The sequence below is a fragment of the Sebastes fasciatus genome, chromosome 10 (assembly GCF_043250625.1).
Source record: "Sebastes fasciatus isolate fSebFas1 chromosome 10, fSebFas1.pri, whole genome shotgun sequence".
In the NCBI taxonomy this organism is placed as follows: domain Eukaryota; kingdom Metazoa; phylum Chordata; class Actinopteri; order Perciformes; family Sebastidae; genus Sebastes; species Sebastes fasciatus.
In genome coordinates this window covers 8200699-8213876 of record NC_133804.1, presented here as the reverse complement: position 1 = coordinate 8213876, position 13178 = coordinate 8200699, and the positions used below count along the sequence as shown (strand labels likewise).

The window sequence follows — 13178 nt, the reverse complement described above, 5'->3', positions numbered from 1 at the left end:
CTTCTCATTTCTCTCTCACACTCTGAAGACCATCGAGCTCTTTCCCACCGTCTCTCTTACTTTCTCAGGACACACAGCCTTCTTCTTCATCCCTCTTGAATTCCAATGTGTGGCTATATTCATTGAATTAATCATGCATGGTGAAGTAGGCTAATAGTTGCTATGATGTAGAAATAAGAGTCCATTAGTGCTAATAAGAAGACTAGCTTGGCTCTTATAATGTAATACATCAAGGCCACTCAAAGGCAAGGGTCTTATTTAGAAAAGAATCTTGTTGAGTGCAAAGTCGGAGAGATTTGATTAATTAAGAAAACTATCTTATTGTAAAAGTGCATATTATGGTGTTTGTATTAACTTTGGATAATTCTTTCTGCTTTCTCTTGTTACCTTTACTGAATAAGAAACTTCATAATGCAACATGAAAGCAAGGCTTTATGTTTTCTTGTAGTGAATTTGAAAATGTGACATGCTTGAAAAACCTCATGAATGCAAATCTTTATAAAAGCAGCCCAGTAAAATATTGCATTTTAAAAAAGACACAAATGAGACCGCGCAGGCAGCATGACCACTGGTTCAAACAGATTTTAATCCATATTTCAGAGACATTAAATATTTAAAAACAATGGAACTGCATCACAACTTCTGATCATCACATAGAACAACTTCATTTATAAAAAAGAACCATATAAAAGGCCAAAAGATAGCACTGATAGAAACGGAAAAACAGCTGAAGTTGTGCAACACATTTAAAAATACAATGCGATCCATGTTGGACATAATGTGTTCCCAGGTGTTGTTTTTGTAGAAATCTTTACAATGTTGCGTTTAGCCTGTGATGTACATCAGAACCACAGACAGAGATTTGTCAGGCTGTCAGAGGCACCGTGTTGCTGCCCGTCTCAAAACCACCAACTTCTGGCTTAAAATACGCTGATTTTACCATATTGGGATGCCCAACACTTGCCATGTAGCCGAGGTGCCATGTAGCATTTTAACATCAATAAGTGCCACATGAATTCTGATTTATTTGCAATAGGCAAAGTAGATCACCACCAATACTGTCTCCTGGTAGACTTTACAAGTAGAGGTTTATGATTAAGGCTGTCTTTGTTTGAGAAAATCAGGCCCTATAACAACCAAGTCCTTAGTTTAAAAACAGCTACATTTTGCACATTTAAAGATTAATCTGGACAGAATTCAGAGTTGTGGAGCTCAGCTGACAGTTTCTCACTGCAGGGAACAGAATGACTGAAAACACCAACGTGCTCAGAGTCAACAGTTTTTTTTTAACTTCCTGTTTTATGGGTTTTCATCTGGGCCATGTTTGAATCCCTGCATGATTTAACACAGTTGTGTCCCAGGAGGGATACAATAATAGCTACTAAAAATAACTGCACATGGGACAGTGTGTAACCATCAAAGCACCCTTGGCAGAGGTTAAGGGTTCAAAGGGAATAATATAACTGGTTGACTGGTTAAAATAATACTGTTTTAAAATGTTCTTGTTTACTGTAAAATTGATAGGCCGTCTAAATGTTAATTGAAAAATAAGCTCTTTGACTAACTTACTGATAAGATTTTAATTAGATGATTTGTATGTTTGACTTCTGTATGGCCAGTATTTGATGTTAATACTACATTACTAATGCAATAGCTTTATATCAACTACAATACAAAGTGCCTATTAAAGAAATCGTGCTTATTTGTGTTCTTTCCAAGAATAATTGGAGAATTTTGAAACCAATGTCATATCTGTACGCTAAATATGAAGCCGGAGCCAGCAGCTGGTTACCTTAGCAGAGCATAAAGAGTGGAAGCAGGGGTACAAAGCCGGCCTGGTTCTCTCCAAAGTCCAAAAATCCAACTACTATAGCACCTCTAAAGCTCATTAATTAGGGGAAAGTATAACACACAGACATGTGAGAGTGGTATCGATTTTCTTGTCTAACTCTTGGAAAGAAAACGCATAAGCATATTTCCAAAAATGACAAACAATTCCTGTAAGTAAATTGTACTATGCAATAAATTAAGAGTTATAGGCCTATAGTAAATTGTTACTAGTCAGTAAATTGGTTGCAGAACTTATTTGCCAAAGTGGTGTAATGCGATTACAGCTGAAGATATGAATTCTCCCACAACATTAGTTGATTTTACTAATAACTTGAGGGGACTAGAGGAAGGGACTAATGATGGTTACAACATCGTAATTTGGCATAAATAAGAAAACATGATGTATCATGTTAGCAGTTATTTTCTAGAAGTGACCTGTGTGGTAGTGGCAGTGTATTAATGTCTCCCTCCAGTGACAACAACAAATGATTATTTTTGGATAAATTGAGACTTCAAATACTTGCATGACTGTTGTGTGACTCTGATGGTACAACTGAGGACAATCAAATGAAAAAAACAAAAACAAGAAAAAAAAGCAGCTCTCTGGTAAATTACACAAATTTGAGAAAAAAACAACTTCCCTATAAATACTGCTAGTTGATTTATTGTATCAGGCAGTTTTGGCAATTTTCGAAGCAATCGAAGTGTATCTGTGATTTTCTGAAATGCAAACAAATATTAGACGCTCGTCACTACTGGAGAGATTATCAATGTATTATCGGCTTGTAACCATCTGTTGTCAAAAAATAAATCGGTCTGTTTAGCTCTCTATTGTAATCACACCAACAGCGATGTTGTTTCTGTCACTGCTGCTATTGATAAACAAGTTGACAACTGTGATAATGTAACAGGAGCTAATGAGATATTTAATAAGATGTCAGCAGAATAAAAGGCCATGCTGAGGCAGTCTGTCTGCAAAATGTCTCCGAATATACCGACATACTGACATTGCATATAGTCAACAGAACTGTTGCATGATTCAACATTTACCATAGCCATCATGTGACATGTAGCATAGTGGGATGAAACTGATGTTTCCTGTGATGTCACCAATGCAATGTTTTTGACATTTTACAGCATATCATTGTATAAGTATATCGTACCGCTGCATATAATCAAAATAAGGACCATTGTGTGAAATGAACAATAACCATATAGCAACATCACTGTTTCACCATAAAACAAAACAACATCGAACATCATTGAATTGGACTGAGCAACACTGTGGATCAACCATTGACTTGTAACGACTGAGGTCTAACAGAAACAGTTTGTGGGTTTTGTTTGTTGGCTGTTGTAGAAGTTCATTGGCTCATTGGGACACTGCTAATTTGGCTTCACGACCTCAAATGATTAGAAAAATAAAGTTTAAAAGGCATTTTTGTTAAACAGGGAGTGGAGTTTGGACTATTATCCAAAATGTTCACTAGTAAACATTTTCAGGCTTTCAGATGAAGAACCATGAGTCCATTTTAAAGGAATAGTTTCACATTTTGGGAAATACGCTCATTCACTTTCTCACCGAGAGTTATGTCTGTGTGCTAAATATGAAGCTAGAGCCAGCAGTCAGTTAGCTTAGCTTAGCACAAAGACTGGAAACTGGAGGAAATGGCTAGCTTGACTTTGTCCAAAGGTAACAAAATCCCTGTACCAGCAATTAAAAACCGCACTAATTAACACATTATAACATTACACATGTTTTTTTTAAATCGGTACAAAAACAAAGTGTACTGTGAAGTCTCTACGCCCGACCCTTACCTGTTTACGCTTTGCCTTTTGTGCGTATTCAACAAACTAGGGCCGGGCGATATGGCCTAAAACATTAAAGAAAAGCTTAAGCTTAGCGTAAGCTTAGCATAACAAGCTTGCGAACGATTCACGATTTTATTTAGTTTTTACACAAAATGCAGGAAGACTAAATCATGATTAAAACATCATATTTTGAGGACTTCATGTGCAACATACAGTAGTTGAGAAAGGATTAAAAAAAAAAGATATCTTGCGAAGTTATTCCTCATTTTTCAAGCGTTTTCCTACGAATGTCCAGCAACACGTGACAAGTGTCCATTTCCGCTCGTTACATGCATACAGTCTTTTCAAAATAAACTTCAGTCTTCACAGAAAACAACTTGGTTAGGTTTAGGCAACAAAAGTACTTAGTTAGGTTTAGGAAAATATTAACTTAGTCAGGTTTAGGCAACAAAAGTACTTAGGTTTAGGCAAGGAAACTTGGTTTCACACAGGGTACAACCACCGTTAGGGTTAGGGTTTTTTGTGCACATAGTAATAACTCAATTTACATATATCATCCAGCCCTAAAACTAACTCGATACAATAGAGGTGATAGTACTGTAGGTGAATTTTGTTACCTTTGGACAAAGGTATTGGTATTGGTTTCCAGTCTTTATGCTAAGCTAAGCTAACCAGCTGCTGACTCTAGCTTCATATTTAGCGAACGGAGATGAGCGTGGTATCAATCTTCTCCTCTGACTCTGCAAACGCGTATTTCCTAAAATGTCAGAACTTTTCCTGTTAAGTGACGTGATGTTCTTATTACCTCCACCAGACTGTTAACTTTAGTGTTGTGCATTTAAAGCGGCTCTGTATTTTCAGGTGATGTAGAACATTCACACTGTAAATGACTATGCGACAAGAAATACATTGACTGTTTTTTTTTTTCTTTTTCAAAATGGACACAAGTAGTTCTTGGTCTGAAGCTATCATTTATTGCATGCGATGGTTTACATTTTTCAGGCATTTCAGACAAACCCATACTTGCTCAAATCATCGGAAAAACACCTTCAGCAACTAATGCAAATTTGACACGTTAAATCACACATTTTTCTTAAAGCCAAACCCTGGTGTCGTCATAAACGCCAGTAAAAAGCTTGTGGAAACATTTGATTTTACGAAAAACAATCTCATATTTATACCAATATGGTATGGAAAATCATTTAGATTAATTCTTTGTTCTTAAATAAATAGAGCAATTCCCACCGGACACAAATAGAGGCACTTGAGTTTCTTTTTTTTGTCAAAGTGAAAATTACTTTTCACATCCGCATTGTCTTCCATACACATTCAGCGATGGTCAAATGATCCAAAACTTAAAAACTCATGCTTGATGTGCTGAATTTACAGACACCATGAAAACAAACCCCGATTTTAAGTCTTTATAGCACACAGGAGAAGCCACATGGAAACAATAGGCTCTCCTTTTGTTTTTGTGTGCCACAAAGGGTTAAAAATCTGATTATATTTGGTGCTGTGTAAATGCAGCCATAGCCTGTGCATGGACACACACACTCATACACACTCTCTCTCTCTCTTACACACACACACACACGCACACACACCACACACACATATATATATTTATAGATACCCTACTTTCTTGTTTCACTTCCGCACTCATTCACATTGAATCATTCACAAGACACTAAAAAACAAAAAACACTGTTTTCAGGAGTCACAGTCTGTACATTATGGTACACAAACATCAGTATTGTCCAGTCAGGTAATGATTTAAATGGACTTGACAATCAGCTGTACACGTATACACACTGACAACACAACACGACAAATGTTGGGAAACGACTACAAGATATCCAGCACATGATCTGATCTCATTAAGTGATGTACAAAGTCGCAGATATTTTGACAATGAGGGCAGAATTTTCACCCCGTTTACTTGATCTGTACGTGGGTGGGGGCTTAATTAGAGCCAAATCACAATGAATCTTGTAGTATTTTCCCCCCGTAAGTGTTTGACACCTTAGTGGGTGGGTTACTATGGGAAGTAGAACTGAGTGGAATTTCATAAAAGCCTGTAACCAGTAAGAGAAGAACCAGACGAATGCCTTTTTTTGATGGAAGAAAGCCCTCATTTGTAGGACCGGTGAATTGAGTGCTTGTTCTGCTGAGCTGTTAACTCCCCGGACTGCTACCTGACCAGGTCTTGTTATCCTCAGTCTAGCTAGCTTAATGTTAGGGTTATCTTGATTCGAGGCTGTACATCTGAGATCTGAGAGCTTCTACTGATCCAGATCACATGTTGAGTTGCTTGATGGCAGCTGGACAAAGTGAGGCTATTCTGATACTGATAGATGTATTTGAAGCTTTAAAAATGTTAGTGTCACAGCCCTACACCAGGGGCTACTACATTAAGAGGTAGTAGCATACCTCAACACTTTTTTGGACCAAAATGTGTCCATGGCAATGAGTATCAAAAACTGTCATGTATGAAAAGCTGGCATCAAATGTCAAATTCATTATCTTGTTCACTTATTCTTTGATTCTTTGATTTTGCCGATGTAAGACTTTCTTATTCAGGCAAAACCCTTGTATGACTGCTACTGTATTAATATTAGGGCTGTCAAAGTTAACGCGATAATAATGCGCAAATTTGTTTTAGCGCCACAAATTTCTTTAACGCATTAACGCCCCATTTAGAGGTATAAATGTGAACAATGTAATTTCTTGTGGTTACCAGAACATAATCCAGAATTACAAAGCAAATCCAGGTTTTAAATTATAACCCTTAAGACATGATTGATTTAGTGACACCTGTGGTTACTGGTGGTAACACTAAGAATGTCTTAATAATGCTGGTCACGGAATTTCCATGACACGTTGATTAATCACTGGGGCAGCAAACGAGCGTTGAGCAGCTACTCTGTCAGAATTACAACAGAAGAAGAAGAGCACCTTATGTATCCGTTTACATTGCTAATGTGATGTCGTCTTTATCACTGTAACTATACATATATAATGTCATTGCATATATGCATGCGGCATCTTTGGTCTTCCATATTTTGTCCTGTGCGTGCACTGTTTCCTGCGAAACCCTAGTGTATGGGTACACCATTCAAATCCGGCACAGGAATGGCGGACTCCGCCACTGACAAAACAAACTACTATAGACGAATCCGGCGACCGCTTTGTGTTCCGCCATCTAGCGGCGCCGACATTACTGCGGTGACAAGTCCGTGTCTGCTCGTAGTAACTTATATAAGTAAGTAACTTAGTAAGTTGTAAGTTGTATGTATAATAGTGAGTGGCTATAGCAGAGTAAATGCCAGCCATAAATAGTATACAAAATGTAGTTTTATGTGTTGAAATTCTTAAAGATTATGACTTTAAAAATGTAAAATTTGACGGCACAGAAGTCGACTTTTCAGCAGTCATTCTTCAGGAGCCGTTTTGTATCCCTGTGACTAATTACTGTGTGTTGTTAAATTACTGAAGGAATACATATCAAAAGCTTCTGACTGAAACAGAAGCAGAGGACGAACTTCAGCCTCCATTAATTCAGTTCTAGTGCTTGTAGCTGAGCCTCTTTCCTTTACCAGCGTGGTCCTTATCTAATGGATTGGACCGGTCCTCCACTTGGATCAATATCAGCCCGAGGCTTTAATTCTAGTCCCAATCACAGACACGTTTTCTGGGCAACTGCTGAAGCGGATGAGCCTCTGTTGAGCTCCTTCCTTACCTTCAGCCTCCTTAATCACATCAGCCTCTCACATATCTTTTTTTGAAAATGATCCTGTCTTAGTAAAAATATTTTTTAGCTTTCCTCTCTGCTTCTCATTTCTATTCAGGGAGGTTTGTAACATCTATCGCCCCTTTAGGAATTTAAGCAACCTGCACTGATGTACAGTTGCTCCAAAAAAGGCAGCATCAGCCAAATGTTTAATGTGCTAATTTGTATTCTGCGATTCACAGTTGAAATTCCCAAACTTAATTACTGCTCAGTCCTAATTGCAGGTGAATTCCAGCCCAATTAATCCACCCAGTCTATGTCGTTACATTACTGTGGGAGGTGTCGGGTCATTTGAAGGATCCCAGTGGGAACCGAAGCATCGTCATGAGTCTCATCTCACTTGTTATCCCAGTTCTAGCTCCCAGGCCCATTTAATTTTTTTTTACATTTTGGCTCCGGTCCAGTTCTTACAGCAGGTGAGCCTCTAAGCGGAGCCAGTGCAGTCCCTGCCTGATGTATCGGACCAGCTCTGTCATGCTGCTCTGCTGACTCAACGGCTCCATCACCGAGTCCAGCCCCTGGAAGAACTCTACAGGAGGGTGAGGGAGAGACACAGTTACTGAGGTTTACTGTACCTGCTGCTGCTGCTGCTGCTGCTGCTGAAATGAAACACATGGCTACAGTTTGGCTGTTTTTTTCTGATGGGCATGAAAAGGCAAAGTCAGGTCAGTAATTCATCCAAAACGAGACACTATCTGAACTTGGTTTACAACACTTTCCTCAAATGACTGTTTGTTTTTTAGGTAAAAGTACATTTATTGTGAAAATTCAACCGTAACTTTAAAAGACCAGTGCGTAACATTTAGGCGGATCTATTAGTAGAAATGGAATATAATATTCATAACTATGTTTTCATTACTGTGTAATAACCTGAAACTAAGAATCGCTTCACAGAGTTTGCCATGTTGCTCCGCCATGTTTCTACAGTAGTCCAGAACGGAAAAACTAAACACTGGCTCTAGAGAGAACCTTTCACGTTTGTACGTTACCTGAAGGCCACCGTAGAATGCTTGTGAAACTGCGGTAACGAGAGCCGCAGAGAGCTAAACCGTGGTACCGCCAACCGCTGACTTCCGTTGCTCCTAAAGTAGTGTTATTATGGTAAGGATGGCCTCTGAGCGAGTTTTGCTGCTCAGCCGGCAGAGAGAGAGCCTATAGACTATCAGACTAGGCACAGGAAGTGCATTATTATCATAATGTCGGTGATGCGTCTGTGTTTTTGTTCTGGTGCTCTACACAGAGCTGACACAATAACCTTGTACTTTTATGTTAATAAAATGTACCCAAATTGACGAATATGTAAGATACTACTGACATTCCAATAATATTACGTTGCAAGGTCTGCTGTAGTAGTCATGTGTTTTCTATGAGTTTTTTTTGCATACAGAGCAGGGAAGTAAGATCCAATTACAAGTGGTCACTCAGGGCCAGAGAAACAATGGAGGTAAACAAAGTGCAGAGCCAGCATATTGTCACATCTAACTTTACCCTACCAGAATTGGTGATTATAGGAAAGACTAACCACGACGTTTTGGTGAGAGGGCACACACACCTGCACAAATATATCGGCAATCGGCAGTTGTTGGGCTGACGATGGCCGGTTGGAAAATTTGAACATTTAAGCAGTCATTGAGAGGGTGTCCACCTGATGAACATGTAGACTGACTGCACTCTTAAACTCTGGAAGCCATCCCCTTTTTCTATGGTAAGACATGTCAAGGGACATAATTCAGGAAACTTTTCTCAAACCAGTGGGATTGTAAACTAGTGGCTATTGGTGAGTTTAGTGGATCCAGTTTTACAGTGATGGTGGTGGTTTGTTTAGGTGAGGGAAGGAGTCAAGGACTTTAAAGATGCATTAGGTCAGAGAATAGTGTGGAAAAGTTTCTGATATGTTTGTAAGACTAGTGGAGCTAGATGAGCAGGGACTATTTCATGTCTGACTACTGCTTCTAAACATGTGAAAAAAAACTCTTCTATACATAATTCCTCTCTGTTAGAATGATATCATTTACAATGTAATTAGTAACAGTTCTGTCTTATACACACTTTTAAACAAAGTTTTCAAACTGCTTTTAGCGAAACTGTCACTTGTTCTTTTATTTACTTGGCAATATAGTCCACAACATTTCTTTGGACATACATAAATATTCATCTGGCTGCTGTGTGTGACTAGGCATATAGCCAATTTATAAAAGCTTTTCCATTTTCTTTTCTAAACGCCTGCAGTCAGGTGGGTGTTAGAAAAAAACCTCTGGAGCACAGCTTTTACTATTGCAGAAGAAGAAACAGCAGTTTAGTACAATGAGTCATTTGTCAGTTGTAGTCCTACCTTGGCTATCAGTGGCCAGTCTGTCAGCCGTCTCCCAGTGTTCGTAGCTCCGCAGGATGTTGTTGGTGATGTTGACGTGACTGGCGGCCATGTGGTGAATCCGTTGGGGAATAGCCACACTTCCTGACGAGCCCGGGGCACCTCCAGATCCTCCTCCTGCTCCTCCGCTGCTGGCTGGGGAGGGGCTGAGTGAGAGCGGAGATGGAGTCCCATTGACCCTGTGAAATACAGAGAGCCAGTGAGTCCCAGTAACACCATGAGAATTAAACAGGGAGCTTCTGTATGCTGGAGGGGGCCTTTGAGTTACTTGATAACATACAAAGAGGAAAGTGTGCACTGGAGTCTGTCAGCCAAGAGTTAAGTTGTTACATATTCTCCAAACAGACTTACTGGCGTCGAGGATGTGTCTGCTGAATACTGTCTTTATTAGTTTTTTTCTATTTTTAAAGATAAGACCGCTAAAAAGAGCTTGACTGCTGTCAACAGCACAAAACAAGAAAAGCATTATCTTTAAGTGGGTATGGGGAAGTACAACAGCGTATTCTGAGATTAAAACACTTTATTTCTCATACATTTTTTGAGTTCTCCTCGTAAATTTGCCTCTTTAATCTCAGAGAATCAATTTTTTTTTTTTAGTCAGGGTAACGTGATGTCATATCCGTCAACCAAAACAAACCACAGTCGACAGTCAGCCGAAACGAGAAAGTAGAAAACGTTGGAGGGTCGGCGTGGATACAACCTGCACCCTCGCATATTAAATCCAAAGTGGTCAACACTACACATACAGTAAAATATGGAAACACTTTGGGTTTCACACATTGCAGGAAAAGCAGAGCTAAACATCATGGCTAAAGCTGCAGTCTAACTCTGTTATGGACAGGAAACGTTATCATATTGCGACCAGCAAGCCGGCCGTCACTCATCTCTGTGGTCAAATCGGCCGACGCTACAACTGTAGAGCACCCATATACTGACATTTATGTTAAATGCTTTCAAACGGCCCGATGGAGCTGACCATGGATGTATAAAGAGAACGGAGCTGATGGGAGAGCTAGAGACGGACTTGGTGAAGTTAGCTGAAGTATACACGTGTGACTATGTCTGGTTTTCAAAATAAGGTTACAGTATGTTAAAGTTTATAATGCTGCACATTAATTATTAGTCAAACTAAATAACAGTTTTTTTTGTTTTGGATGACTTTGCAGGGAACTATATCAAATACAACAAAGGAGTGATAATTTCAGGCCTTTAAGTAGTTCAGATTTTTTGAAATGCAAGGCCACCAGACTCCTTTGACAAAAACGGTAATTTTACCTCGCAGAACACAGGAGTTTCTGGTCTACCGCTGCCTCAATCAGTTAGCTTGTTTGTGTTATTGTGTGACTGGTGTTTTAATTAGTTTGGATTCACCAAAGTCAAACAATAACACAAACAAACTAACCGATCGACGCAGTGGTAGACCAGCACCTCTTGCGTTTTCTAGGACATAAAATTACTGTTTTTGTCAAAGGAGTCCGGTGGCTTTGAAGAGAACATGGATAACGGCCCTCGGAAAGGTAAAGTGCAGGGTAAAGTGGTTGAAATATTCTAAATATAGCATACACTTAAACTGATATTGATTTTTTTAGGTGTCTAAAATATGTTTTGCTGCCGGCCCCGTCCACAGCAGTACATTGCTTTGCTTCTGTGCGGTAACTCCTGTCTGTTTCTCCAAACTGGGGGCGTGTTGACCGTCATCTACTGTAGGTAATACACTGACTATGTATGAGTACCTTATATATTCCCACTTCAAAAAATCAAAACTATCCTTTTAAGGCTATAAAAAGTGTTAAATGTGTGAGGGTGTGTGGCATTGCTGCTATTCACTGTATAGTAACATCAGTCATGCTAGTACAAACTGCTCCCCCTGCCTTGCACAGCTGGGTGTGTGGCTCTGGCAGTGATGTAATGTCTGTGATGCGGCCTTGACCCTCGCTGACCCAACGACTTGTGCCTCATTCCCACACACACACACTGAGCTCCAGTCCTGCTGTTGTGCAGCGTCAGAGCTGTCCAAACTCATTAGCTTCACACCCACAGCTCCTCCACCACTCTCCGCCTCCATCTATCATCACTCCCTCCATCACTCCTTCTCAGCCGGCACTCGGCAGCCCCTCCAGTCGTCTCCTTCCTCACATCTACAACAAATCAATCCCTTTATTTGCTTCCTGAGGGGTTTGTTTGAGCAAGTGGCTGTCAGGGGCGCCGTGATATTTTGCAGCAGAGCTCCGATGAATTATAAATTCTCAATTATCTGTGTGAATGAGGGGGGGTGATACTGCGAGTGTGTGTGTGTGTGTGTGTGTGTGTGTGTATACTCACTTCCCATTGGTCCTCCAGGGAGACGGCGCTTGGTGGGAACTCTTGGCTGAATTCTGGGTCACAGAAAGACAAATTTATTAAAATATGTTTTTATGGCTTATAGTATCTGCTTTAGTAGATATACAGGAAATAAAGACTAGAGAATGAACAAGGAGGAATTGTAACATGCACCAGAAGTCGTATTTTATAGATTTTGTCTGTTACATATGAAGCTACAGACAACAAATGGTTTGCTTAGCTCAGCATAAAGACTGGGAACAGGGAAAGAGCTAGTCTGGCTCCATCTGAAGGTAACAAAATCAACGTACCAGTAGGGCTGTGTATTGGCAAGAATCTGGCGATACGATACGTATCATGATACAGGGGTAACGATTCAATATATTGCGATATATTGCGATTTTCTTCAAATTTAAGGAAAACTGTAATACTACAAAGAACACACCACCATATGTATAAAATCTGAGTAAAAACAAGTGATGATGTGAAATGGCTACTATGGGGACTAACGTCATCACACATGAATACAATTGGGCTCCACAAGAGTCTCAGCTTTACAGTGATACCCAGTTTATGTAATTCCAAGACTGATTAGGGACCCCAGTATGCAGAAATATTCAAATACACCATGCCCCAAACTGCATATGATTATCATAAAGTGGGCATGTCTGTAAAGGGGAGACTCGTGGGTACCCATAGAACCCATTTTCATTCACATATCTTGAGGTCAAAGTTCAAGGGACCCCTTTGAAAATCCCCATGCTAGTTTTTTCTCGCCAAAATTTAGCGTGATATTTAACCTCCTTCGCGACATCCAAGTATGAAATGATTGATACGTTGGTACCAATGGATTTCTTAGGTTTTTTCTAGTTACATATGATGTCAGAAGTCACTCTATAGAATAGCGGCCAGGTATGCCAGCATGCTGTCACATTTTTGCTGTTGCATTTTTCGATACAGTATCGCAAAACATAATATCGCGATACTTGTGTATCAATATTTTCTTATACTCATACCAACCAGTACCTCTAAAGCTCAATAATTAACATGCTATAT

At 39.6% G+C, this 13178-nt stretch overlaps 1 protein-coding gene across 3 annotated transcripts in view; it reads right to left on the bottom strand.

Annotated features, from left to right (window-relative positions):
• Positions 1–7768: 7768 nt before the first annotated feature.
• Positions 7769–13178, bottom strand: part of aff2 (AF4/FMR2 family, member 2) — a 214843-nt gene continuing 209433 nt past the window's right edge. For all 3 annotated transcript variants that reach the window (XM_074647868.1, XM_074647869.1, XM_074647870.1), the window contains 3 exons: positions 12126–12178; positions 9765–9982; positions 7769–7961 (listed from right to left, as the gene is read on the bottom strand). In XM_074647868.1, coding sequence (XP_074503969.1) covers positions 7840–7961; positions 9765–9982; positions 12126–12178 — 393 coding nt within the window. In that variant the 3' untranslated portion in view covers positions 7769–7839. The remainder of the gene's footprint in view (positions 7962–9764; positions 9983–12125; positions 12179–13178) is intronic.